This window comes from Mus musculus, chromosome 2 (genome assembly GCF_000001635.26).
Source record: "Mus musculus strain C57BL/6J chromosome 2, GRCm38.p6 C57BL/6J".
Taxonomy (NCBI): Eukaryota; Metazoa; Chordata; class Mammalia; order Rodentia; family Muridae; genus Mus; species Mus musculus.
In genome coordinates, this window is record NC_000068.7 from 36,081,044 (window position 1) to 36,107,932 (window position 26,889).

General features: G+C 50.7%; 1 protein-coding gene across 7 annotated transcripts; it reads right to left on the bottom strand.

The window, feature by feature from the left end:
* Positions 1 to 906: 906 nt before the first annotated feature.
* Lhx6 (LIM homeobox protein 6) lies at positions 907 to 24,949 on the bottom strand. Of its 7 annotated transcripts, none has more exons than XM_006497744.4 (10): positions 23,238 to 24,018; positions 22,851 to 22,922; positions 22,303 to 22,485; positions 21,815 to 21,936; positions 13,170 to 13,390; positions 10,563 to 10,663; positions 10,277 to 10,372; positions 9,919 to 10,093; positions 6,325 to 6,428; positions 907 to 3,032 (listed from the first exon to the last, which is right to left on the bottom strand). In XM_006497744.4, exons 2-10 carry the CDS (start codon positions 22,917 to 22,919, stop codon positions 3,012 to 3,014), a joined length of 1,092 nt encoding a protein of 363 aa, XP_006497807.1. In that variant the 5' UTR covers positions 22,920 to 22,922; positions 23,238 to 24,018; the 3' UTR covers positions 907 to 3,011. The 7 variants fall into 7 exon arrangements, 6 of the variants coding, with proteins under 6 accessions (XP_006497807.1, NP_032526.2, NP_001076594.1 ...); NM_008500.2 differs by lacking the exon at positions 23,238 to 24,018 and adding an exon at positions 24,081 to 24,365 and having other exon boundaries at positions 910 to 3,032; XR_374064.4 differs by lacking the exon at positions 23,238 to 24,018 and adding an exon at positions 24,081 to 24,949 and having other exon boundaries at positions 2,952 to 3,032; positions 10,563 to 10,717.
* Positions 24,950 to 26,889: the final 1,940 nt, after the last annotated feature.

Consider the following 26,889-nt stretch of genomic DNA (forward strand, 5'->3'; position numbering starts at 1 on the left):
GGAGACAGGAGATTCTCTGTGGCGTGCTACCCTGCTGGGCTAGCCAAATTGGTGAGCTCTGTGTTGGGGGTGAGGGGCTCTGTCTCAAAAAGTAAAGTAGACAGCTACTGAGGAAAATAATGAATAGACCTAGGGCCTCTATGTGGTGTACTGGCATCACACACACACACACACACACACACAAAAGTTTTCATGCAAGAGGTATAAACAACATGCCCAGGGCTGCAGCACATGAGAATGCCTTCACACCCTCCAGGCAGCTCTACCCTCCATACCCAAGGCTTTGAGCTGAACAAAGGATTTTGCAGAGGAACTAAACAGTCAACCACCAGCCCACTGGGCGCATACGTGTGGCTCTGGAACCTGACAAAACCACCGGGAGAGTCAGCCTGGGGCTGAAGCTGAAGCCATCGGGTTGGGTTCTTCCCCAGCAGGTCCCTGTGTACTTTCTCCCCTGCCCTCCCCCAACACCCTCGCCTCCATACCTAGTCTGCAAATCTTGTTGGATTGGACCCAGCGCAGACGCCTCCCCCCGACCCCCACCCCCGCAGGCTCCCAACATACTAGAGGAGTGTCTGTTGACAGCAGCACTGGCCAGCCGGAGAGCTCCTCCCAGGCAGAGCAGGACTGGACTCTGAGTTTGCAGAGCAGCACAGGACACCACAGATGGTTGGTGTTCAGAAAGCAGAACAGAGGTCAGCAAGCAGCCCGACTTCCCACAAAGTAGTCAATACACAGGGACAGCACAGCATCAGAGTAGAAACTGTGCCTTAGCCCCGTGCCTTAGGCCACTGCCTGTGGTACCAGTTCTCTAGGGTTACACCAAGCAGCAGCTCACACCAAAGCCAGGGTCCTAAGCCTTTAACTGACAAGGGTTTAGCAAGAGAAAAATGGAATTCCATGGCATTCTGGGTTTAAGTGCCGGCACTTCTACTCGCATTAACTTTATTTATTACACAAATAAGACATTTACAAAGCACAACATGAAAGGTATGTAACAAAACAGACATTGGTTTTACAAAAAAAGTGCTTACAATTTTTTTCCATTTGTGTGTGTTCCCCCGTGTGTGTGTGTGTGTGTGTGTGTGTGTGTGTGTGTGTGTGTGTGTTTAAATAAATAGCCTCGATGACCTGTACATTCCCAGGCTGTTCTCAACAGGGTAGTGGAGACGTCTGACTGCAACATGCTACTGCCACGTGATCCACACAAGAAATAGGCCCTGGGGGAAGGAAGGCTCAAGGCAGAGTGGGTACCAAGTAACCTGGGCTCAGCTGGCCACTTGCCACATGGTTGCAATTGGGGTTTTGATCATTAGGAGCAAAAATCAAAGGAAAGATCTGGGTTCCCCAAAGTCAGGGATCAGGCCAGGTTCCTCTTGCTTGAGTCAGTGCCTGGCACAGGGTGCTGGAGTTCTGAACCAAACCACGCTCACAGCTTTCTGGGAGGTGCTTTCTCTTTGTCCTCAGTCAGTTGACAATTTTTGGAAGGGAAAAGATGAAAGTTCCCTTCTGGGGTGTCACCCATGCCTAACCCTCCTCCAGGTCCCATAGCAACAGCACAGTTGGTCTCGTCCCAACAAGCATGGGAATTCTTATCCAGACTCTGAGAGATAGAGTGCTGTGATCGATTAGCGATGTCTGCCACAGGTGAAGCAGGAGCAGCAACTGCATACATACCATGAATTTGCCTGTCCTGTCCTGGAGTCTTCTCAAAACAAGGAGGAAGACTTTGGCTAACACATGCTGCTAGGCAGCCTCTGGTGAGAAGTGCATCAGGACACCAAGTCATTCTAGAATTACAGGATAAGCTTGGGATAAATGGCATCCCCTGAAAACATAAGTGGGGGGGCCTGTGTAACCTGAGACCTTTCTTTAGAGTTGGCCTCTGCTCTTAGGAGTGGGTAGAGCTGGCTCTGTGTATTTGGTGGGGAGATTGCAGAGGTGCCAGCTGGCATCCTGGGCTTGGCATGTGCTCACTGAAGCCATGGGTACCTCTCTTCCCTCGGGGATGAATCAGAACTAATATTCTGGCTGCTGTTTCTCTGGGCTCTGTTCCTTGGTCCTCGTGAGTAGTCTCATCCCACCCCTAGAGAAGACTGGCTCAGGCCCTCATCTCAGGACTGAAAAGTGGCCAACAAGGGTCGCTAATGCTAGCCCACCTAAACATTCAGTGGTGTCATCGTGCAGATCAGACGCCATCCTTTCCACGACTCCTGCTAGGTAATTGGGTGGGGGAAACTCCGCCCCCCCCAAGTTTCCTCTTTTCTCTCCATGAAACTCTCGTCACCTCTCCAAGTCCAGCGTACCCAGTCCTTCTCCTCCAAGCCAATTGGGGGGGGGGTCTTTGGCACCCATCCCTGCCCATCCTCTGCCTCTTCATCTGGGCAGGCCTCCATCTCTGCCCTGTTGGGCCTCTCAGGGTTGGTCAGTGTCTCTTCTTTTTCTGAGTTAACTTGACATAACCAGACAGATGGAAATGATAAAATTAGAACACAGCTTTCCTTTGGGGATATCCCACAAACACTGTAGAGTTTTCCAGACAAAAGCAGCAGAGTATATAATGTTGGGGGTTGTTGGCTATTTGGAATTTGGAGATGGTTCCAAGGAAGTAGTAAATAAAGGCCAATGTGGGGGAGAAGAGAACCTGTGAAGTAGGAGGCTGTTGTTGACTCGGACTGAATTAGCCATTGCTGCTGTGATCAGCTGACAGTAGGTAAGTGGGACTCCCAGTTAATGAGGAAAGACAGGCTGCTTGTTTTCATGCTGATGCCACATTTCAGGGAGCCTGCCTTCCCAGAGAGGGACTCTGCTGCTCCTGGTGGGTTCTGGTTCTCAGCAGGAGAGGGAAAGACCAGGCCTGGGTTGATGGGGCCACTGGCAGAGGGCAGGACAGCAGCGGGTGAGGGTGTACACAGAGGTGGTGGATCCCTGGCCACAGCTGGATGCTGGATCTCAGCGGCTGAGGGGCAGCTGTGTGGTGCCCATGGACAGATGTGCAAGCGCCGGCAGCGTTAGTACTGAAAAAGGATGACCTGCAAGAAAAGGGCAACGGAGATGTCTAAACTGGTGCCTTCTACATGCAGCAGCCCTGGGGGACCGTCAGACCTGGAGAAGAATGATGGGCTCAGAGCTTAGACCTGGGCTCGCATCCCAGTTCTCAGTTTATGCTGTGAAACCTTGGGCAGCTCACTTCCCTTCCCCAAGCCTGTTTCCTCATGTGTAAATAGTGATCTCTCATAGCAAGAGCAGCAGCAGAGACCCACCATGTGCTTCGCTCTGGACCCCGTGAACATGGGTGGCGCTGTTACTACAGCACATTGCAACTGTGCTGATTTGTTGTTTGCCATTTTATTAATCCCTGACTTGCCCAATTATGAATTGTGCTTTATCATGGGTATATGTGTATATAGGAGGGGGGTTCAGGCATCCATGGCCTCCATATACAGAGAGCCACTGAGAAGACATTGATAAGCAAAAGCTACTGAGTACCTTCTGTGCACCAGGCATGTGTGTTGGACTCTTCATACACATTGCTTCTCATTTCAACATTGTAGGAGGGCAGAAACTATTATAACCCCATTTAGCAAAGGCAGAAACTGAAGTTGCAAGAAGCTATTTGTACTCGAAGATCTTAGGGGAGGAGGTGACAGATCTGGGAGTCTGGGTGGCCTGACTCCAGCATTCTTCACCCAACCCTGGATATAGCTTCCCTTTGGGCCTGAAGGGCACCTGGCTTTGAGCTCTTGTTAAAAAATGACTCTCCTCTTCTGGGTGCTACATTCTTCCCACCTGATGGCGGCCAGCCTAGCCGGACTTCTAAGACCCTTCTTTTACATGCTAAAGCTGTAAGATCCAGGGATATAACCAGAAAGAAATGTATTTCTGGAAACAAAACAGGTCTGTGGGGTCAAATAATGTTGTCATGGAGACAGGAAGCTCCACCCTGCTCCAGCTATCAGGACTATCGAGGCCTGCTCTAGTCTAGATGAGCCCCGTGGGGACTCTGAATCTCCCCACAGGTTTCCCAGAAGGACATGGGAGAAAGCTAATACCTTCCTCTGCTGTATGTTCTGCCCCACACTTCTGACACAACAGACCTCACTCACATGCAGATGTGATCAGATGTGGCTGGCAGAGGTACTTAGGGACTGGCAACCAGGGCCAACAGAAGAGGGCAGTGGGTCATGAGGGAAGGGCATAGAGCTCCTGGCAACAAAGCTGGGGACATAGCCCAGCAACAGAGCTTCTGGCTTAACAAGCAAACCCAGAGGCCAAGAACCTAGAGCCCAAGCTGCCATGACCCAGCCTGGCGCATCTTTCAGGCTGAACCAGACACAATCACAGCTCAGTTAGGCACCTGAGAAATAAAGGCTCTCCTCTGAGCCCAACCCTATGCACTTTCAAGGCTCCCCTGACTCAAACCCTTCACTCCACAGGACAGGCCTTTTGTGACACGGCCGCTGCCAGTTCTCCCTACCTCCCTGGACTTCAGCCACACTGAACATCAGAGATCCTTCAATCTCTGGCTCCTCCATGCATTTGTATCAGCTGTTCTTTCGACATGGACATCCTTCTCTTTCCTGTCTCTCCCCTTGAGCTTGCCACACCCTCTTCTGAATCCCCCTGATTCTATCTACTCCATCACTCTATAGTGTAACTACCCCAAACCTGGTCTAAACCACACAGCCCTTGAAGGAAGATAGAGGTTATGTACTCTCCCTCCTCCGTACCAGTGTTGGGTCTCAAAGGACAAACACCCCCAGCTTCAAGTCAGTGGTGCTAGGATGCCAGTCAGGTCTGCCACGTTCACTGTGGCCTGGGTGAGCCTCAGTTTCTATGGGCTTGACATAGCATTATAAGGCCCCTAAGGGAGGCCAAGAAAGATGAGGTCAGAGAGAGTACTGTGTAAACGGCAAAGTGCCACACAAAAACAAAACCAGCAATGACCAAACCATGCAGACTTCAGATCCCAGTACTTGACACTCCCAGACGAACAGCACCACCTCTCTTGAGTTTGTTTCCCCGTCTTTATAATGAAAAGGTCACGTCCACACCAAAGGAGGCTGGGAAGTGTCACCCAGTGTGTGTAAAGTGCCAACCTCAAACTGAGAAGGAGCTCAGCAATCAGCAGATCTCACTATGGATTAGAAGCTCAGAGAGTGTCCACCTGACGCCCGCCCACCAGATTCTCATGCAGTATTATCATACTGTCCCACTGGGCTATCTGGACCTCCATCCTCCAGCCCTTACCCCATGGTGCCCACTACCTAGCAAGCTCTGCACACAGCAGGTTTCAGAAAGCAATGGCAGAGAACCTGCCCTGAAGGAGTGTTCTCTTCCCTGGGGAACCCTTCAGAATGACAAGAGCCAGTGCTACTCAGGCTGGCCTCTGTTGCTCCTCATCTCCCCTGGCGTGGGGATCTGTGTCTTCCCAAACTGCCTCTGGGATTCTGAAGTGCATCACGACTGAGATCTGCTGGAGTGGAGAGCTGCTAAGAGCAGTAGCACCTCAGAGTTTTCTGCTTCTCCTGAGTTTCCCCCCTGCTCAGCTTCTCTGGGGACCATCACCACGTCCCTGCTTCCTGGTAAAGTCCACCTCCCACACACATATCCCCCCTAGCATCCTCATGGCTTCATTTCCCATCACTGTCCCCTCACCCAGGCTCCGTTTCTCCACATCTGAAATAAAGACTTGTTTGGGAGTAATGGCATTGAGGACTAACTTTGTGGTATTTCAGAACTGAAGTGATAAGGCTCATACCCACTCCTGGGTATACCTAAAGCAGACTCGGCTACTTTCAACTCTCATATGGACAGGATTAAACAAAGCCACAGACTGGGTGACACTTATGTATCCTTTAGGATATTCAGTATTGATGCCTGGAGCAACCACAGATTCACATCCACAGAGAAGGTCCTGCCATTTGACCCTCAGTTACATGAAACCTGTTTGCCCTGGGACCTACTGGCCCTAGATAGTTACTGCCAATAGTTCCAGACAGTAACAAATGAAGAAAAGCCCATGAAACAGGTAAGTAGAATGGTGTGGGATACAAACCCTCCCCAGAACCTCAAAGCATATGTAAATAAGAAGGCCTCACTGCCAAGTGACAGGGAGGACAGGGCTACAAAGAGGACTTCAGAGAAGTCAGGCACATGAAACACACAAGTAGCTGCTCTGATGACTGCCTTGGGGCCACACTGGGGGCCTGAGTGATCTGCCACAATGTGGCATGGTAACCACTCAGTGGTAGGGAATGCTGCCAGAAACCCGTTCCCAGCAGGAAGGCTCTGACCCACCAGACGTAGCCAGGCTCCATTTACCTTCTCACCCCGGCTGGAGAGCGGGCCGTCCAAATCAGCTTTGAGGTGGACAGGGGGCGCGGTGTAAGGCAGTCGGCAGTGCACCTGCCCGCACTGTACCTGACCTGTGGACGAGAGGATGCCTTGGAGCCCATCCCCCAGGCTCCACACAGGATCCCCACCTGTTTCGTGCTCTGATCACTAACTTGGAGTTCTATTTCTGCTGCTAGCTGCCTGGGTGGCCCTATCGAAGGTCTCACCTGAGCTGGCTACAGTGCTACACACTTGAAGGGTTTATCAGGTGCTCACAGCTCACTGCTAAGTCCACACTCCTATATGTATGAACCCTCTCCTGCAAACAAGGATGTGCCCGCCCATTCAGACCCTCATCCTCACGTTCTGATCTACAGAGCATCATCAAGACAGCTTACCAGCTGCCTCCTAGGACATCCTGTTCTTATGTGTCACTGCCCTGCTCATAACTGCAGCCCAACAAACAGTCCCTGTTCTCCTCCTGCATTTTGTGTTTTCTTGATTAGCTCTAATCACCTGACTTACATATAACTTCATTGCTTATTTAAATCTGTCTCTTCATCAATTAGAATGCAGGCTCTATAACAGTATGATTTTTTTCTTCCCCAAACCGTTCTGGTTTTCTAGTACTTAGGATGAGGCATGGAATATACAAAGCACTCTTTTTTAATTTAAATGTTATCTTATGAATATGGATGCTTGGCCTGCATGTATGTCTGCATATATGTCCACACGTATGCCCGCATGTATCCCTGCATGTATGTCTGCAATTTTCCTCTGTGCACCACTTACATGGCTTGTGCTCACAGAGGGAAGAAGAGGACACTGGATCCCCTAGAACTGGAGTTATAGACAGTTTTGAGCTGCCAAGTGGATTTTGGGTATTGAACCCCTGTCCTCTTAAAGAGCACCCAGGGCTCTTAATCACTGAACCATCTCTCCAAGTCCCTGCGAAATACTCTATAAATATTTGTTGAATGAATTTCTGTACCCTATTCCAACATCTAAAGCTGTTGAGGAAATCTGAGCAGTGGTGGCACGTGTCTTTAATCCCAGTACTCTGGTCAAAGAGGCAGAAGGGTTTTTGAGTTGGAAGCCAGCCTGGTCTATAGAGCAAGTTCTGGGACAGCCAGGGCTACACAGAGAAACCTTGTCTCAAACAAATATACAAACAAAAACAGCAACAACAAAAGCCTGGTGAGGAAAGGCCATCGTTGGTTCCGATCCAAATCCCTTGCATCTCAGCCTCCTTACCACTCCAGCTAAGGACTCATTTGCCTGTCTCTTCTCTAGACTCTGTCTTACTTGCTCACAGAAAGAGCCTAGACAGATACTTGCAAGTGATGAGTTGGGACAAGTCACTGTGCCTTTCTGAGACACTGTTCTCTCTTCTGCAGGGCAAGGCAATTGTATCTAATTGAGGATTCTTAACTCCCTGGGTGTTCAAGAAATCTCTGAACAGCTTCAAATTACTCAAATAACTCTGCACTTTTTTTTTTTTTGAGTCTGGCTCCAAAGGTGGTGTTTTATTTTTTTAATTATTTGAAATCAGATTCTAAGCACTGAATCTCATTGACTGCAAAGAGTGGAAGGGCACCCTCCTTCAGCCCTACCCCTGGTGTCTGTTTCTAAACCCTATATGCAGTTTACAGCTTTAATATTTCAGAAAACCCAAAACACCTTGCTTTTAGTTCACTGTAAAGTAAACTGCTGGCTTGTCCTCTAAGTCACACAACAGAGGTGCGTTCTGACTCCCAGGGAAGACGGAAGGAAAGCAGAGCTCCTGCTCTAGCAAAGAGAGATCTAGGCTAGATCAACAGAGTACATAAACAGAGTCCTGATCCTACTCTCAACAGAAGTCACCTAGACCCATAACCAACCACATACCAAGTATTAGCTGGCTGCCAAGACCCCTGGTAACCAGAGAGTCCCCAGTCTTTGGCACTTTCAGTAAGTATTTAATAGGTTCTATTCAGGCTGAACATTAAGTCATTGTTTAGAAACAAAAGGGGAAAAGCGTCCCTCCTGATGAGCTGAAGGTTCAGAAATGGAACTGCCTAGAAAGCCAGTTCCAGCTGGCAGCCTGACGCAGTAGACAGGACCCTGCTCCCTGCTCTGCCAACTGAACCCACAGCACATCCCAAAGCAGCTAATCCTTTGAAGGCTTGTATGTACTAAATGGGACCTTTAAGCCAGTTATCTCGGTGATGTTCACAATACTGCACTGAGGTGACTACTCTCATTGTCCTTGTTTTTACAGAAGAGGAAACGGGATGGTGGTTCAAGAAATTCACTCGATGTCACCAAGCTTCGAAGTGGCAAGGGTGGGATTTGATCCCTGCCAGTTACACCACAGCCCAAATGTAATCATTAGAGTCCCTGGAACTTACAGTGGACCCTTTAGTTTCCTAGTCTATGTAATGTCTAGAGACTCAGACGGCATCACCTCTAGCACAAAGCAATTGGATCCCCTTAAGTAACAATTGGATCCCCTTTTAGTTGGACCCTAAGATGACTGTTTGAGAGAGTATGAGTGTGTATGTTCCCCACCCCACACTTTTGGTCATACCCAGCTTTGAGGAAATGACCCCAAAGGGAAAGAGATTTTGAACTAAGCTCAGTAGCTGGCTCACTGACTCCTCTTGTCTCAGAAATCTAAGCCAACTCTTCACTCATCCAGGTTCCAGCTTCAAGGTCATTTCACCACCACACACCCACCCCTCTAATGCTTACTGTCTCTACTGAGGCCATAGCTTGGTGGGCGGCACAGCACTTGCTATCATGATGTGGGTTTCAGGAAGGAGGAAGGGAAGGAGGAAAGAAGAGAGATAGACAGACAGACTGAAACAGAGGAATTTGTCTCTCCATTGGAATGTGAATGAGTCCCAGGAACAATGCAAATCTGACCCATTTATTGACTCTTGTATCTCAGCGCTAAGAACACAGGAAGTACTCAGAGTCTGGATGCCCATGTCAATCAATTCTTAACATTCTTTGAGAGGCATTATCACTATTCTAGTTCACAGATGAGGAAACGGATAGGATCGAGGACATTCTGTGGCTTGTCCAAAGGTCTCACAGCCCTAAGTGGTCATGCCACCGTGGCCTCTGCTCCCCAAACGCACCCATACGAGGATGCCTTCTGAGTCAGGGTTTGCCCACTTTTCAGTTCCCCCCAGGCTACGTACATCAGTAAATCTTCCCCATCCTTCAGAGTTCAGCTTGCTCAGAGGCAGTCCTCAGACCCCAGCATCTCCGGACACTCCCACCCAGCACTCTTCCTATAGGAATCATTGCAATGAAAACCATACGTACACCTGGGTTCTGTCCTAAACTGTCTTGCCCATCAGAACGCAGACCCCTCATCCCACGCACATGCTCACTGGCTGCTTTAAGTTTTACTATTGGTTCCCTCTACCAAGGGCCCCGATTCACTGGAGAAAGGAGACAAACTGACCCGCTTCACAACTTTATCCACCAGGCTACCCCCCTGGGGTCCCCCGCCCCTCATATGGAGCCCAGGAGCAGGCCTCAGCGTCCCCTTCCCCGCTGTCTGGCGACCCCAGAATCCGCATCACTTACTCTCAATGTAGCCGTGCAAGGTGACCATGCGCGCCCTCTCTGGGCTGCTGAACGGAGAGTAGTGGATGTCGTCGGACAGGGCAGAAGGGAGGCGGGTCGGGGGTGCCCCAGAGGGCGGCACTGGGTGCTGCGGTGTATGCTTTTTATGACGCGCTCGGCAGTTTTGAAACCACACCTGGAACGACAGCCTCTGCACTCTCAGTAATCAAGGAAAAGGGTCAACCCGTGCCGACTGGGGTCCTTAGGCCACACTGGAGAGGGGCGGCCACGTGCACGCGCGACCATCCGTACCACTACGAGCTTCAGCGCTTCCCTAAGGTTCACCCTAGACCTGAAGGCCGAGACCCCGGAGCCCCACCTGGATGACCCTGCGACTGAGGCCCGTCATGTCCGCTAGCTTCTGCAGCGTCTGCGCGTCCGGGTTGTTGTCCTGCGCGAACTGCGCCTGCATAACCTGTGGGGCGCAGAAGGGCCCTGAGACCTCCGCCCAATCAGAGGCTCAGGGTCCGAGGCCACGCCCCAGGCAGCTTCATCCTTGGAGCGGCCTCACGCGGGTCCCCGCACAAGGGGCGGAGTCACAAGTCCCGAACAACCACGCCCACTCCGAAGCCCCGCCCACACGCTTCGGGGCTTGCCCGGGGTACCTGCAATTGCTCTGCGGTGAAGGACGTCCGCGCGCGCTTGGCTGGCTTGGGCTGACTGTCCTGTTCCGAGGGCACTGCCCCCTCCAGCGTGAGACCGTTCCCTGGGGGGCGACAGAAGCGGCTGACCACGCGTCCCCATCTCTTCTAGTGGCAGCCTGGAAAGGACGGGGTGGGGGGGAGCTTGTCCCTGGAAGGGTCAGGAGCGAGTGGCTGGGAGCGGGGATCCCAGGGCCCTGGTCCCCGAGCCCAGAGCTTCCTTTCTATACTATCACCCATTTTTTTTTAAAGAGAGGAAACTAAGGAGCGGAGAGAGGAAAGCTCCTGACTGGGAACCCCAAATGCTCTGCCTCTGAACTGGAACCGAGCTGACCCTAACCTCTGTCTTAGCTGAGCTGGGGGGAAATCACCGTGGAGATTTAAAAAGAGAGAGGAGGGCTGCGAGGGGAGAGGGAGGAGGAGGAAGAGAAGGGAGAGGAAGGGGGAGGAGGAAAAGAAGCTGCAGCAGCAACAACAGCATGGGTTGCTGAAGCTATAACTTCCCCCCCCCCTTTTTTATTTTTTTGGGGACAGTGTTTTTCTGTGTAGCCCCGGCTGTCCTGGAACTCTTTCTGTATGTAGATAAGATTGGCCTTTGACTCGTAGATCCACCTGACTCTGCTTCCAGAGGGCTGGGACTAAAGGTGTGCCACCTCAGCAACGTTTGACGTATTTAAAACAATTGCATTTTACCTTCTCCAAAGTATATTTTATTGACTGGGATATATCTTAAGTGTTGCCTGTCCATTTTATAATACTTTGGTTCCTATGATTGTAATCCAGCAAATATATTCCCATTTTAGCAGTTCGTTTTTCCTGAATGCAAAAATAATACACTGTTCTTACCAAAAGCCTGACGATTCTGACAAGCACAAAGAGGGAGAAAGTCACCAGTGACTCCACCACTCAGGGATAACTACTGCTTACAATTTGCTGTAATGTTTTAATTAGGGGGGAAAACTATGCAGAAAGGGGGGAAAACTACATGTACAAAGGGAAAAATAGAAATGTAAACAGGGAGATAATGACATGCAGAATAATTTCAACTTTTTCTTTAACCATGCCTCCTCATTTTTCTATAATGAACGTGTGTGTGTGTGTGTGTGTGTGTGTGTGTGTGTGTGTGTGTTGTTTTTGTTTAAAAGAAAAGCAATAGCTAATGCTGATGACGGTCAGTGACCTGAAGCCCCAGGCGTTCAAGTTTCCCTGAATAGGCTGTCTTTGGCAAGGCCATGGCTAATGTTGGCCCTGGGTGGTCCAGGAGTGAAAGGAGGCTGTGGTTTACTGATTAACCAAGGTGGAGAGGAAGCTCTGACTCCTGAGCCCTCCTCTTCTGCTGACTTGCCAAGCAACACAGGCAACTTCAGCGTGCACCAAGTTCAGTTGCTCCCTACTTAGCTACTGATCCTAGCAGGAGAAAATGATGACCTTGGTGAGGACATACCCACTAACACGTTTTTGGCTCCTTACTAGCCCTCCCACTGATGCCTAGAAATTGAGGTAGGGAGAAGCTGTGTGACATTAATATTCCTAGAAAAGCAGGCAGGATAACAGTTAGTGTGCCTAGTTTTCTAGATGGAAAAATGAAACTCAGAGGCAACCACATCCCCGGAGCCTCCTGAAGCCAAGGGGATATAGCATGCTGTGTGTAGTGTTCTGTATTATGATAGGTAAGATACTGAGCTTCCGAACAGACCTACTAGATGTAAGCTTTGACAAGGTACGTACTGCAAATAACCTCTGCCGCTTTTCTAGCTACTAATAGGGATATAGCACAAAGCTCCTAAAAAGGGCTTGTAAGGCTTTATACATCCAACCACATTCCAGGGAAGTTAGCAGTATCCATAGATCCTGACAGCAGAACCATGGGAAGGGTTGCTGCCTCTGCCCACAGCTCCAGTCCCTTTTAGGATTCGGATTCCCTCACCTCCTCTTCTACACCACTCCGCCCCTCTCACCCCCACTGCGCACAGCATTGAAGAATTTCACCAAGACCCTAGGATAAATGTCTTGAGAAAATCGTGCCAGAGCCAGAGGAGATTCAAGGAACATTCTAGTCCAACATCTAGGTATCATGAGCAGATGTAGGACGGGAAGAGGGAGGCCCAATGAGAAAAAGAAATCCTCATTTGCTGACATTGTATGGTAAAGCCGCGTCTCCAAGACTCGGGGGACTGGTCCCTTTAAAATTTTTATGTTCAGAACCTCAGATCTAAGATGACCCACCCTTAGCCTCTGGCTTTGTGTGGCCCATAAGGAAGTGGGAAGAATGTGGGCTACATCTTATCTCTTGGACTGCTCAGGCAGCTGGCAGGCAGAATGGGGTGGGGGTTAGCGGAGCTTGTAGGCCGCTGGGAGCCATGTGAGATTGTTACAAGGTTAGGTAGTGACTTAGTAGCCCATGCAAATGATGGAGCCAGAGCGCATGTTCCACGTGTAGCCCCACCCCGATGCTGCCTCCAGGTGTTCCAGGGACCGCTCAGCCAGTACAATTGTGCGGACCACGAACTTGGGTGCTAGGGAACCTGGGAAAGGACTGGGATTAGGTGCTGGGTTGGGCGGATTGGGTACCGTTCTCGGCGGCCCTCTTGAGGTTCTCGATCATGGTGTCGTAATGGATGCGGCAAAGCACCTTCTCCTCAACGAGGCCGAATTCCTCACCGGTGGATAGCTGGCGCTTGCAGGAAAAGCAGGCGAAACATGCCAGGTGGTAGGCATTGCCGCGTGCGCGCCGCACCCAGTCACTGGCATAGATTTGTCTGCCGCACCGGGCGCACTTGGTTCCAAATCGGCTGCGGGACAAAGGGAACAAGGAAAATAATGTTTAGACCGGGCTCGTCTTTATCCTGCTCTATCGTCCAGGGTTCGCCTGGCACCCACTCCCCCACATTACCTTACACTTGAATCCATTACTCCTGTGCATCCAAGTCCCACCAAGAAGATGACTGGGAGCGAGATTTTTATTTCCTTCTTGCTTTTGCTGAGTTTTTCAAATACTCTACAACAACCACTTAATATCTGCATAATTTTTCATTGTAGTTGAACATTTGTTCATTAGAATATACCACAGGTGTTAGGAAAACACAACAGTACTCCTAGCAGGGAAAGTTTTGAGCATCACCTGCCTTGCAAGATTCTAATGCTTCACAGAGTTTATCTCAATTCTCGTTTTGCAGAGAAGGAAATCTGGGAGTTCGGGACCCAGAATGAGTTTCACTACATCATACATTCACCACATCATACATTCACTAACTACATCAAGGACAGTCCCCCCCCCCCACCCGCCCCAGCAGGCCTGACTCCAAAGATGAAGCTGTAGTCTCAGCTTTTCTTAGAATACACCTACACACACTCATTAGCTTTGTGACCCCACACAGACAGATCATTGAATTGCTCTGACTTCCCATTTTCCTTGATTGGAGAGCTGTGAGGATGACCACAGTGATGACTGCTACTATTTATTTCGTGCCTATTGGTCAATCAAGAACCTAAGCAGTCCTGAACTCTAGCACCCAAGACATCCTAATACTAACTGGAAGAGGAGGAGGAAGGGGAGGAGGGGGAGGAGGAAGAGCTTAAATCAAATGTCCCCTGTTTCTTATGCCTATTTTTCCATTCTGCTGGTCTCTCTATCTCTTCCACTTCTCTCCCTCCTTTCTGTAAGGGGCTGTAGGCAGCCACAGCCTGGATCATCAGACTGGGAGTCCCTCTAGGAAGCAGCAGAGCCTAGTTTACCTTGTGTGCAAGTCAGGCCCTCTGCACTAGGGGAAGGTTGCTCTTGTGAGGCTGACTCACCTGTGACTGTCCTAGCCCTTAACCCTGTTTCCTCTTGCACACACTGTTCAGGAAGCAGAGCCACCACTCACCCAGCCCGCCAACTCAGATACCAGAACCTTCAGACCCTATCCAGCAGTGCCTCCAGCTAATGAAGTGAGTCTCTGGATGCACCACATCCTCTTCATCGCCTCTGCTGCCCTGCTTGGCCTGGTTCCCATCAGGCTCCTCTCACCGTCCCAGCTGCCCTTGCCTCTTACTTTCCAGGATTGGTTTGTCAATGCATCACCCAGACTGCAGTTAGCAGAAAAAAAAAAAAAAAATCACCATGCACACAGAATTCTGTTCCCTGAGCTCATTATAGTCTTTGGTGGCACCACACTGTTCATAGGGTTTAGTCCAAGGTGCTTTGGGTTTACAAAAGTCAACAGGCCACATCATTCTCAGACCCATCGCTTTCCTAATCTTCTCCTACCCTATACTCTAGACTTGGTATAGGCTACTAAGCCACAGTGGAAGCTCATTTTCAGTCAGTTGTTCCTCTCTCCACCTCCAGCATTTCCCCACCTCAGGCCTCTGGAGGCCATTTCTTCCCTGGACATGTCTTCCCACCATCTCATGCTGCTCTTTCAGTGTCTGGATCTTTGACTTGCCTCATCCTTAGCATGCTTAGAGATGGGGTAAGTATACAGAAAGGATTTGTGTTTCTGTCCCCAGGGCCAGCACCTTTCCACTGGAAAGCACATTTACACTACCCGTGTTCCGTGACTAAACAGCTCAGCAAAATTCACTTCAGTTACACCATGGTGTTGCCTGTTTTAGCAAATTCAAGTAATTGGCTGTTGGATGGATACGTGTGTGTATGTGTGTGTTTGTGTGCGTGAGTGTGTTTATATGTGTGTGTATGTGTGTGTGTGTGTGTGTTTGTGTGTGTATGAGTGTGTGTGTGTGTGAGAGAGAGAGAGTGTATGTGTGTGTGTTTGTGTGTGTATGAGTGTGTGTGTGTGTGTGAGTGTGTATGTGTGTGTGTGAGAGAGAGAGAGAGTGAGTGTGTGTGTGTGTGTGTGTGTGTGTGTGTGTTGAAATGCAGCACATCAATCAGCTCAAGCTCTCACACAAACTCCGAGAGGTCACTCTCCTCTGGTCCAGGAATCCTCACCAGACCTCTAGGTTTGCTCACCCTGAGCTTCAGCCCTTTGCCTAGTCAAACACCTCCCAACACAAATAGATTCTTTCTGTGACTTCATGTGGGAGAGTCCAGTCCTTCAGAAAATAGAGGTGGGACTACTTTGCCAACCCCCTGCCCCCATGCACATGCAGCTTTGTTGGTGGTAGCCCCAGTGGAACCACTCTCTGGCTGCCTCTGGGAGGCTGGTTCTCTGTTGTTTGTAGTTTGGTACTTTCAGGGCACTGAACAAGCAGCCCTTCCCAGAGCCTTGGCTTCCTGTTAGTTAAGGCTACCCTTATTGCACCCCCATCATCTTTGCTAAGACTGGTGAGGTACAGACCCGGAAACTCATTTTTCACACCTGGAGTCAGAGGTTCAAAAACAACAAACGACTTATTCCAGACAATATAGAGCATGTGGTGGGATCTGAGGTCCCTTCGAGGTGCTGAAGAACCTAGAGCCTGCTTAGGAGTGGTTGGAATGGAGAAGATGAGAACCTGGCATCCCAGTGAGGGACAGTATTGACCCACTCTTGGCAGAGATTCTAAAAAGTTCAACTAGGGGATCAAGGAGAAGGGAAGGGCTGACCTTCTGAGCAGCAGCCTTTGGCTTCCAGCTGTGGTCCTCTGCACTGAAAATACTCCATACTTGACTCCGTGGGATTCCTGATCCCAATCTCTGTGGGAATCCCTGGTCTTCCTTCCTGCATGTCCGACTTTGGTGCCTACACAGGCTAGCTCCTAAGCAAGTGCTGCCAGCAACTATCTCACCCTCTGAATTGTCTCAACTGCTCAGCTGAAGCGCCGGTAATTGACCCAGTCAATGAAACCATCTAGTTAGATCCCTGGAGAAAACGTGGCATGACGGTGTCATTACCTGTGTTTGTATGTATTGTGTCTGGACATACAAAGTGTCCTCGGGACAGGGGATAGTTCACAGAGAAAAAGCGAAAGGAAGCTACTATCCAGGTCTGACAAAGCGACAAACTCCTATCCAGACAGGCTGCGAAACTCCAGCCGCTCCATCCATTCCGGAAGCAACGAAAATCAGCATCACAGGAGGAGACAACGAAACTTCAAGAAAGAGATGTGTAAGAATTGCCAAAGGGATTGGGGGACGATTCTACCGGCCCCCTCACTCATACTGTGAAATCTGAATTTAGTGCGGTGTCCCCACCGGGGTCCCAGCACACCACAGGCAGAAAGCAATTGGGCCTATGGCTTTGAGAATGGAAAGGTGCCCGACAGACACCGTGAATCCTAGCAACAGTTAAAGGGATACCAACAAGCCTTCTCCCCACACTAAAGAGCAGGAATCCGGACACCCAGTTTCGTAGGCGGAACTCCACCGTTGACCAGGTCAGGCTCACTGAAGATGCTCCTAATTGTTTGTTGGGTGAAAGAGCCTCTAAAAATGAGCCCTTTGGAATACCCCCGCCCTGCCGCCCCAGCGCTGCCGCCTACTAAATTGCTCCTTTCTACAAGGGGAAACGAAGTTCAGGGTGGGGTCTCCTACATTTAAGACCAAAAGGAACTAGAAGTTCACTTATTTTGGGTTTGAGACAAACTAGACAGAGAGGTATAGATTTCTTGAGGCAAACAAGGAAAACTGGAATCAAAGCTCTTCCCAGTCCCTCCCTCTTTCCTGTCCAAAAAGAAAAAAACAAAAGAAACAAAAACAAAAAACACACACACACTTTAAAAAGAAAAGGGGTGCAGAACCAGCAATTAAAAGGTTAAACAGCAGCCCAAGCCTGCCTGGAGGTCCTGGCCGAGCTCCTTCTTTCACAGTTCTCCTCTCCATCCCCCCAACATCTGTCCCCCCAACAGCTGGTTGCTGCTGGGCCTCTCCACATAGGGGGGCTAACTTCCAGGCTCCAGCCTCCCATGGGATCCTAGCTGTAAGGAAAGGGGCTTAAGTCCAGAGCCAGAGCTTGGTCTCAAGGTGGAAGGCCAGAGAAGCCTGAAGGGCTTGCACCCACCCCCTAGCCCACCCCCTCTGCCCAGTGTCTTGAGCAGGGAACAAGAACTTCAGCTAGTCCTGGAACTCTAAAGCCCCCCACCCCCACCCCTAGAACTCTTTGTTCCCCACTCCCATGGCCAAAGAGAAAAGGAATGAGGACCAGGGCCTTTGGTCTTAGGAAAGTAGCTGCTGATTTCTCTTTAGGTGCTAGTGCCCCTGGAGCCACACATGGAGAGTCACACATCAAAGCATACAGTGGGCACTTTCTATGTGAATCGGGAAAACTGGATAAGATAACAGCAGAGAGGGGTCTTTGTCACTCTTTATGCCTTACCACTGCAAATCAACAACAACAACAACAAAGTGGCAGGCACCGCTTGACTGTAGAAGAAGCATATGGACTTGTAGAGTCAGGTGGCCGTGGGGACTATCTGAGCATCACCACTCATTAGCTGAGTGACCTTATCCCTCAGGGTGTCAGTTTCCCATCCTCTAACAAGAGGGTGCTGGCAGTATCATACTGGGTGGATCACAGGATTAAATAAGATATAAGATACAGCAGGGAAAGGGTTTGGTAGCCTCACTCTGTGCTCTCAATCTCTGGATGACCCTGGGATTTTTGTTTCCTTGCACACAGGTCTTCTCTTCTACATAATGGGCACAACGCTGTAGGAGGCCAAGGGGGTCTAGAGGGCACACCAGAAGGCCACAGGGCAACAGCTATAGGTAGGTAGATGAAGGGGCCTTAAAAAACTGCCCTGGGGTGTGTTTGCTGATGGCAGTGGAGAAACGAATGCTCCAAAAATGAATCCTACTTCCCTGTGATATTATGTTCTGCCATGACTTGTCAAGAGTAGGGGTAGATAGAATCAAGTTGAACTCACAATGGCTGGTGAGTTCCCCGTTTGGAGAACAAATTGGAAAAACAGAGGCAAAATGTCCAGAAATGGGGGGACCAAGTGCAAATCATACAGGAGCAGCACCAGACTAATCAATTCTCCCCCACCTCCCCCCACCCCATGCTTTGCAACTTCTCTCCCTGTTGAACTTGGAGTTTCTTCCTAACCTCTAACTTCTGAACCACCAACCCCTTACTAGTGGAGACTGAAAGGAAAAAAAAAAATCTACAAGATAAAGTTAGGGAAGGGGGAGGGGGAGATAGAAGCTGGGATAAAACCCTTCTGTGGGGACAAGGTCAGAGGTTAGCTCTTGGGAGTCCGAGAGCCCCTTCCTAGGAGCCCTGACCACTCTCTTCCTCACCAACCTCAACCCGATTGGAAGATCTTGCCTCCCTTTGGCAGAATACTTCAGTCCACACCCCATCCGACCCTTGACCTCTGTTTCAGGAAACAGAGGTCTGGAGCAGCATAGCTGGCCTTCCCTAAGCCATAGTTCTTGAGCGGGAACTCTGCCTCCCACACACCGTTATTCAGTCTCTCTGGGAAGAGTCAGTGTTGCTGCTCAGGCAGACAAACAATAGTCCTTCTCGCCTGATGTGCTCTCTGCAGGCTTTCTCTTTCCCTTTCTTTGGTTTTATTATTTTTGTTACTGGTGAGTCAGCCAGAGATGACTTATGCCTACAGTATGGAGACCTGGCCGGGAGAGAAAGGATCAGAAAAATTCACAAAATTCAAAATTCTACCTTCATCTTGGACAAAGTGAGCTTTTAGTCACTTGACTTTCTTTCTTAACTTAGTGCCTGTTTTTGTTTGTTTGTTTGTTTGTTTATTTATTTATTGAGATCTGTCATTGGAAAAGGTTTATCGGTCAGAACCTTTCCCCAGAGATGACCGAGCTAGACAGGTGGGTTCAGCTTTCCAAGCTGCCTGTGGAAATGCCCTCACAGGTGCCCACCCTGTCAGTGATCATAATAGCGATAACCGAAGCATTCATATTCACTGCCGGTTATGAGCCTTTGTGGGGACTGCCCACTCTTGGTGGCCTCCTTGACAGTTCAGAGAGACCATCTTGGAAAAAAAACATATCCAGGGCAGAGATGCTGGGATTTGCCCAAGCTCATAATTAGCCCCACAGAGTTCTAGCTCCTGCCTCTTCCCAGGTTGGCTACACATGGCATCCACCACACCAGTGCAGTGGACTGAGGAGTTAGTGGAGGCTATAAATGATAGAATCTAGAGCCTAGATTTGACTAGTCCTTCAAGGTCTCATAAAGCATATATCATTCAAGGAGTCTCAACCATCCTGGAGATAAATGGAAAGGAATTTGGACACAGGATAAGGCTGCCTGGGCTTTTGTCATTAGAAAAGCCAAGGGACGAATCTGCCTAGCTTTATCCTTTGGAGGAAGGACACTATCTTGAGGTCCTTGACAGCTGCCACATCCAAAAGGATCCCCCTCAACAGTGTCTCCCAATCTCTAATCGAAGTTAGGCCTAGAGTAGAAGGTGTCTAGAAAATGCCTGTAATATCCATTTCCTGCCTAAACGAAGCCAATGAAACATCAGAGGAGACAGTAGGAGGAGACTTCATACTCCTGGTTACACATCACACAAGCAATAACCTCTGTTTGTCTGTGTACATATACAACAGTTGTCAGCGAAAAGATACATCTTCGCACCACACCCTTCACCACCTCAGAGGTGGAGAATGACGTTAGCATCTTTTTATCCCAACTTGCCCGCCCAAGTATGTGTTCCCTGTTCCGAGCAACTTGCAAACCACACACACACACACACACACACACACACACACACACACACACACACTTTCAGCATTCACATGTAAGACCTATACTCTCAACACTCACAACAGAAATAGAAAGACATGGTTTTTTTTTTTTTTCTATAAAAGAACATAGCCACTGTCCATGTGCCTTGTTCCTGCTCCGTAACACATCCTTGCCACTGCAGATTCCAAACCATATAGACACACATGCTCTTTGATCACAGAGTCCTAGGATCGGCAGGCAGAGTACCCTATCCCCATGACATGAAGAGCTTGCCTCCTAACCATGCTTCTCCTGGTTTCCTAGGTTCTAACTCACTTCTTCCTAGGTTCACAGAGTTCTTTCTAGGGCCCTGGAGCTTCAAAGAGCATGAGTGAGGATCACCACACACACATTCCCTGACTCAAAAGTTTTCTGGGGCTGAGGTCTTCTCCGGAAGACTGAGTCACAACTTCTCTCCAAGAAGTGTGTGTGTGTGTGTGTGTGTGTGTGTGTGTGTGTGTGTGTGTGTGTGTGTAGAAATGTATACCACAGGGTAACTTTCTCCACTTCCGGAGAAAGCATTTAGAAGAAGGCATTGCTTCTTTCTCTGAAGAACCAATTCTACACCATTCTCCTGCAGACTCTCGGCTTCCTGCCTAGGTCTGGCAGATCATTCACAGAGGCCCCTAGGCACTGCCTTGACCTAGACCCCATGACCGGGTCAGCAGGCGTCTGCTGCGTGGCTAGAAGCTAGGCTCCTGCAAGATATTGAGCGGCTAGGGACAGGCAGAACCATGAAACCAGGGAAGATAGCTTGTGAGCTACGGTGAACAGGATTTACAATTTATGCACCGCGGCGCAGAGTATATACAGCCCAGTGAGTGAAATGCAACACGACTCTCCGAGAGCCAGTCCTGGAGGCCCAAAGTTAGAACCTAGACCTAGGCAGAGCTGAAGCCTGGGCAGAAACGGTGTCCCAGCAGTGGAAGGAACGGGAGCCTGGGGTCAAGGCGTGACTCCAGATTTAAACAGCGACCACCGCAAGAGTCGAGGCGAAGGCATTGATCGATGTTGGTGCTTAGGACTAAGCACTAGGATCTGAGCTAGGGCTGGAGTCAGATGTGGCGTTGGCACTTGGGGCTGGAGCAGATCTGAGCCCAAAATTGAAAGCAGAGCGAAGCTAGAAGGAGAGTCCCGAGCCTAGTTCAGGATCCCTCCCAGGACAGGCTACGTACGGCACAACTGGAGCTCAAGTTGGAACCAGAGCTGAGCTTACTAGAGATGGAACGGGATGGTTACCGGGATCCGAATGATCCGGGCCAGAGCCTCGGACATCAGAGCTCAACAGAACACACTGGTGCTCGGGGCCAGAAAAGACCAGAGATGGAACCAGACCCGTGGCCAGCGCCTGTCAGATCGGAGGAACCCGAGGCAGATCCCCCGCCAGAACTCAGGCTGAGACTGGCGCTCCCTTCTGTGTAAGACGTGCTGAGTAGGAGGGCCGGGCCAGTGCGCTGAGCCGCGTTGTGCACTCTGAACAGCAGGGCTCAGGAATTGGAGAGCACAGGCCACACAAGTGGCCTAGGCACGCGTGTGCAAGGCGTTCATGCTCCAGCGCTTGCTGGCGGGATGGCCGCTGCCTACCTGAAGTAGTCCATCTTGCAGTAGATCTCCTTGTTCTTGATGTAGCAGCTATTCTGCTGCCTCAGCGATGTGCGACACACGGAGCACTCGAGGCACCGCACGTGCCAGATGAGGTTGTTGACCTGGGGAGGGGGCAGAGGTGGGGGTCGGCTTGGCGCGGGCCTCTTTCACGCCCGCCCCCAGCCTCCCCAGCCTCATTTGCAGAGACAGAGAGACACTGAAGCTCAGAAGGGGCGTATGGCTTCCCTACTTTTCTTCTATAATACAGAGAGGCTCAAGGAAATTGAGATACAGCCTTGCATTCTCTTGTTGGAACCGGGGCAAAAGGAGACCTCCTGTTTGGGAACACTTGCCCAAAGCTGCGCGATCGGTTAGCGGTTGGATTGGGAGGCCGAGGAAAATGGACCTGGCAAGGTCATTGCTTCCCTACAGCTCTTGGGGCTGCAAACCACACCCGTGGGCAAGCAGGCACACCTACCCTGACTCACCTTGAGCAGATACCGGTCCAGGATCTCCAGACCGCAACTGGAGCAGATATTCTTGCCGGCAGACGGCACGGAAGAGGCAGCAGAGGGCGGCGAGCAGACAGACGGTGTGCTGGGCGTACATGGGGAGGCTCTACCTTCGTCCTTGTCCAGAGCGCCTGCCAAGGCCTCTGCGTCTGACTGAGCCTGAAATGGGAGAGAGGAACAGCGAAGCGCTTAGCCGAGTACTCAGAGTTGAATCTGGTTTCCTCGCGCACCGACTGACACCGAAATGTGCCAGGGATGTCGCGCCCTAGGCTGGAGTACAAGAATGAAAGGACCTATTGGAGAAGAAGGGACGGCCCCCAACTTTTAACACAGCGCATCCTGGGTGCAGGAAGCAGCCAAAGCTCACATTCCAGGCCAGAAAAACCAAGGCTCAACGAGAGGCGGCTCCTATCGGCAGTTTTCCAGCGCAGGGGTAGAGGTTGGTAGCCGGAAGGCTGAGCCAGAAGCCCTGGCCTGTGCTGTTGGGGGGACTCGGGGCCGAAAGCAGGACCGAAAGGACTCACCATGGCAGGCGGAGCGGTCCCTTCGAGACAGCGGGTGGTCGCTTTGCAGCCGGACCCTGGCTGGGCCATCACCTGGGGGAGGGGGAGGGAATGCAGGCGACGGCGGCTGCTGAACTGGCTCGGAGCTGTCAGAGCCCAGCGCCTCCCCTCGCCTGTTATATAAACCGGCGCTGAACAATGAGTCCTAACTTTGTAGTGGGCATTTAAAGCCCTTCCCCACAAAAGCGGTGTCTCTCTAATGAAGCAATTTGAATTTGGATTGGGTTTTTTTCCCTCTCTCTCCCCCTCTCCCTGCACTTAACCCGTGGCTCTTGAAGTAATCGCTTAGTTCCTTTGCAATCCAAGCCTCTGAGGGGGAAAAAAAACACGCGCACACACACAAACTACCTGCAATTAGAAATTGTCGTGAATGCCCAAGATAAGAGGTAGCCAGAGTGTCAATTCCAACTGTCAATCAGTGAGATCCATCAGGCCGCCCAAAGAATTGCAAATTTGATTTTTTAATGGTAGTAATTAAAAATCGAATTTTTTTCTCCCTCCGCCCCCTCCCTTCTCCTACTCTCGGTACAAAATGCAAAAAGGAGAAAAGAGAGAAAGAAAGAAAATAAAAAGGAGATGGGGGTGGTGGTGGTGGTAGTGGTGGTGGTGGTTGAGAAAATAAAACCCAGAGCGCTAGGAGCATCCGCCCGCTCGACGCGCGCCGGGAAATTGAAGCGGGGATATTGACACCGATTCAAACGCCTTTGGAGGGCCAGTTCAAGGGAAGCCCCAAGCCAAAGAGGGCGAGATCGGCGAGTGAAATGAGGCCAAAAAGAGAAAAGAGAGGCCTCTTGGAGGAGGAAAGAGAACCCTCCAGACTCTTGGAGCTCCCGGGACCGGCCCCTCATCGAGATCCTCAGCGTTGCGCCGGCACAACCTCTGGCGCATCGGCGCTATCAGCGTCTATTCAGACGGACAATACTGGCCTCGCCTCCTCTTGATTCGCCTATGTCTTTGCTAAATCGCTTTTTGAGAAATTCCTCCAACATTTGCATAATGTGTTCCCGCTTTCCGCGACCCCCCACCCCCGCCTGCCCGCTCGCACGCTCACACACTTGCAGACACACTCTCCCGGGCTCACTCAGCACCCCTCCTTCCTGCTGCCGCCCGCCACCCGACCCGGCCCGGTTGAATCCCGGCTCCCGCTGGCCCCAGGATCCCCGACGCTCACCCACTCGCCTGCTTGCTCACCTGGTCGGTGGTGGGGCCGCCCTCCGCCGGCAACCGGCAGCCCTCGGGCAGCGCCGGGGCGGCGCTCTCATGCTTCCAGTACATGGGCCCGGGAGCGGGAGGGCTCGGTGGGCGCGCAGTGCGAAGAGAGGCGCAGAGTGGGGCCTCGGGCGTCCTGGGGGCAGAGGCTGCTGGGAGAGCTGGAGAACCGAGGCTCCGGCCCCGCCGCCCCGGGCCCAGCCCCAGCTCCCCGCCCCCGGCCTGAGCGCAGTCCTGGCCTCCCTGGCTGCCAGCACCACTGCCTCTGAAGAAGGTCCCGACAAACTTGGAGAGGTCCCTGCAGCTGCTTCTGCGGCTGCCGCCTCCTCCTCCTCTTCCTCCTCCTCCTCTTCCTCCTCCTGTTCTCCCTCCTCGTTGTCCTCCTCCCCTTCCAGCTGCGGCGACGACCGCCCTGCCGCTGGAGCCCCGCTCCGTTCAAGATGAGTCATGCGTGACCAATCCCCTCCCCGCTAAGAAGAGCGAGACACTCCAAAGGAGGCAGAGACTCAGAGACATACACACACAGAGAGACACACTGAAACTAGGCGCTACAGGGAGACTCTTGGAACATGCTAACATACAAAGACACTGGCGGGGCACATATCCTCACAGCTCCTTCTGCCGCCCCTCCCTCAAGGGCACCCACTGCCGCCCTCACACAACGTTAATAGGTGCGAGAGGAATCCGTGGTCAGCCCATCTACAAGGCTGGATTCCACATGAAGCCACGTTCTGTTGATGTAGTGCTGAGCCTGGTATATTTGTGTCGCAAATGGTCACCTGCTCACACCAATCCTTCAGGTCCTAGACTTCGACACACCCCTCAAACTCCTGCAAAAATATCCCTGCTTCATGACAACCGGAGCTTGCACCAGCTTCTAAAGGCTGAACAGGGCTGGGGGCAGGGGAGCCTGTGCTAGTGAGAGTGGGAGGGTAGGTCCCTTGGTTCTTTTGGAATGAATTACTTGGGACATCCACTTCCACTTCAAGATTTACCTAATCATACTTTCTACGTACTATAGGACTCTAAGGATGATGAGAGTTAGGGAAAGGCAAAGACCCAGACATTTAGATAGCAGGCACAAGCCCCAAACAGAGAACTCTCAAACTCAAAGGTCTGACACTGACAAACACTGACATTTATAGCCTCAGCCTTCTTCCTCAAACACCAACTATGCCAGAGAAGTGTGTAAATGTGTGTCTTCTTCTAAAACACTGTGCACACTCAGACTTAGACCTAGTCCTGCATAGAGCTACCCACCCACCACACAGACCACCCCTCCCTAACTGCCCTCATTTACAGATGTAAACAGCACCCCCTCAAATCACGCTTACACTTGTACACACAGCCGTACTCAGGAGAGGCCAAGTTCCTATGGAGCTCCAAACCCTGTATAACCTCTGTTATGAGGCATCTCTTACTATGCACTGCATTCTTATAGGTGATGAGCCAGGCGCCAGGCTCAAGGGGAAGCAACACACACCTTTGCAAAGAACATCGTTCCCAGGTGTCAGTCTCTGTCTGCACAATTAGGCATGGCCAGAAGCACACATGGACAATGTCTATACACGACTGCAATACTGAAAACCCACCTCCCACTCCTTAGAGATATATATCTGCTCTTCAGGCAGACACAACCCCAGCTAATGGCATCAGCCCTTGCATTGCAGTCCTTTATTGCTCTTGGGCACACAGGTTCTGAACCAGTCTTTTATACTAAAGAGAGCAGATCCACGGTGGAGAGCAGGTGAGGTGTGTACATGCACACAAATGTACACATACACACTTCTATTCTTGGGTGCTTTAATCCCAGCCTGGCATTAGAATGCTAAGCATATTAGAGTCGTGATCTCAGTTTTCTCTGTGAGGCAGCATACCCTATTGGTACCCATGCTACCTATTTTAACCTGATGTTTAAAGAAATCATATCCGTCATAGTGCCCCATGACTAATAATGGCCTGAACCGAGAACTAAAACTGGATTCATATACTGGAGCTTATGACCTTGATTTCTGGGCTATACCCATGACCGTGACCACTCATGGTAAGCATGTGCACACACACACATAACACACACACACACACACAACACACACACAACATACACACACACACACACACACACACACACACACGCACACACACACACACATGCACACACACACACACACACACACGCACACACACACACACATTCCATAGTTTGCCAAAAGCCTGCATCTGCCTTCTGGCTCATGGGCAAATATGGAATAGCAACAATACTGTCTGGTTCTCCCTCTCCCCTGGGCTCTCCTCCCCTCTCCCCTTCTCTTCTTTTCCCTCCTCTCCTCTAAGTGGCCCGGAGAGGCCAGAGGCTAGTATGTACATAGTACATGACAAAAAAAGACAAAGCTCTTGTTGCTACTTCAAAACTTCTTAGGTAAGGGAAGACCACGTGAAATGAAATGTCAGATGAGATTTACATAGTCTGGGGACAGAAGACATTCGTCCAGGTAGAGAAATGATGGCAAAGGTCTTGGGGCTGAGCAAACAGGTGGTGCCACTGCTATGAGGAGGAGTGGGACATAGCAGTGGCAAGTCCGTGCTCCCAGAGTAGTGACAGTGACTATGTCAGTGTCCACCACTTACGTGACTGAGTTCTGCTCCATATGCACCACCCTCTCAACCCTCCTGGCAACTCCACAGAGCTGGCACAGTGCCCTTGTTTATTGAAATCTAGACTGAGTTCTGGAACTCTTAACAGAAACTTTCATCTGTATGCAGCTCCTCACCTGAATTCTGACTAAATCCT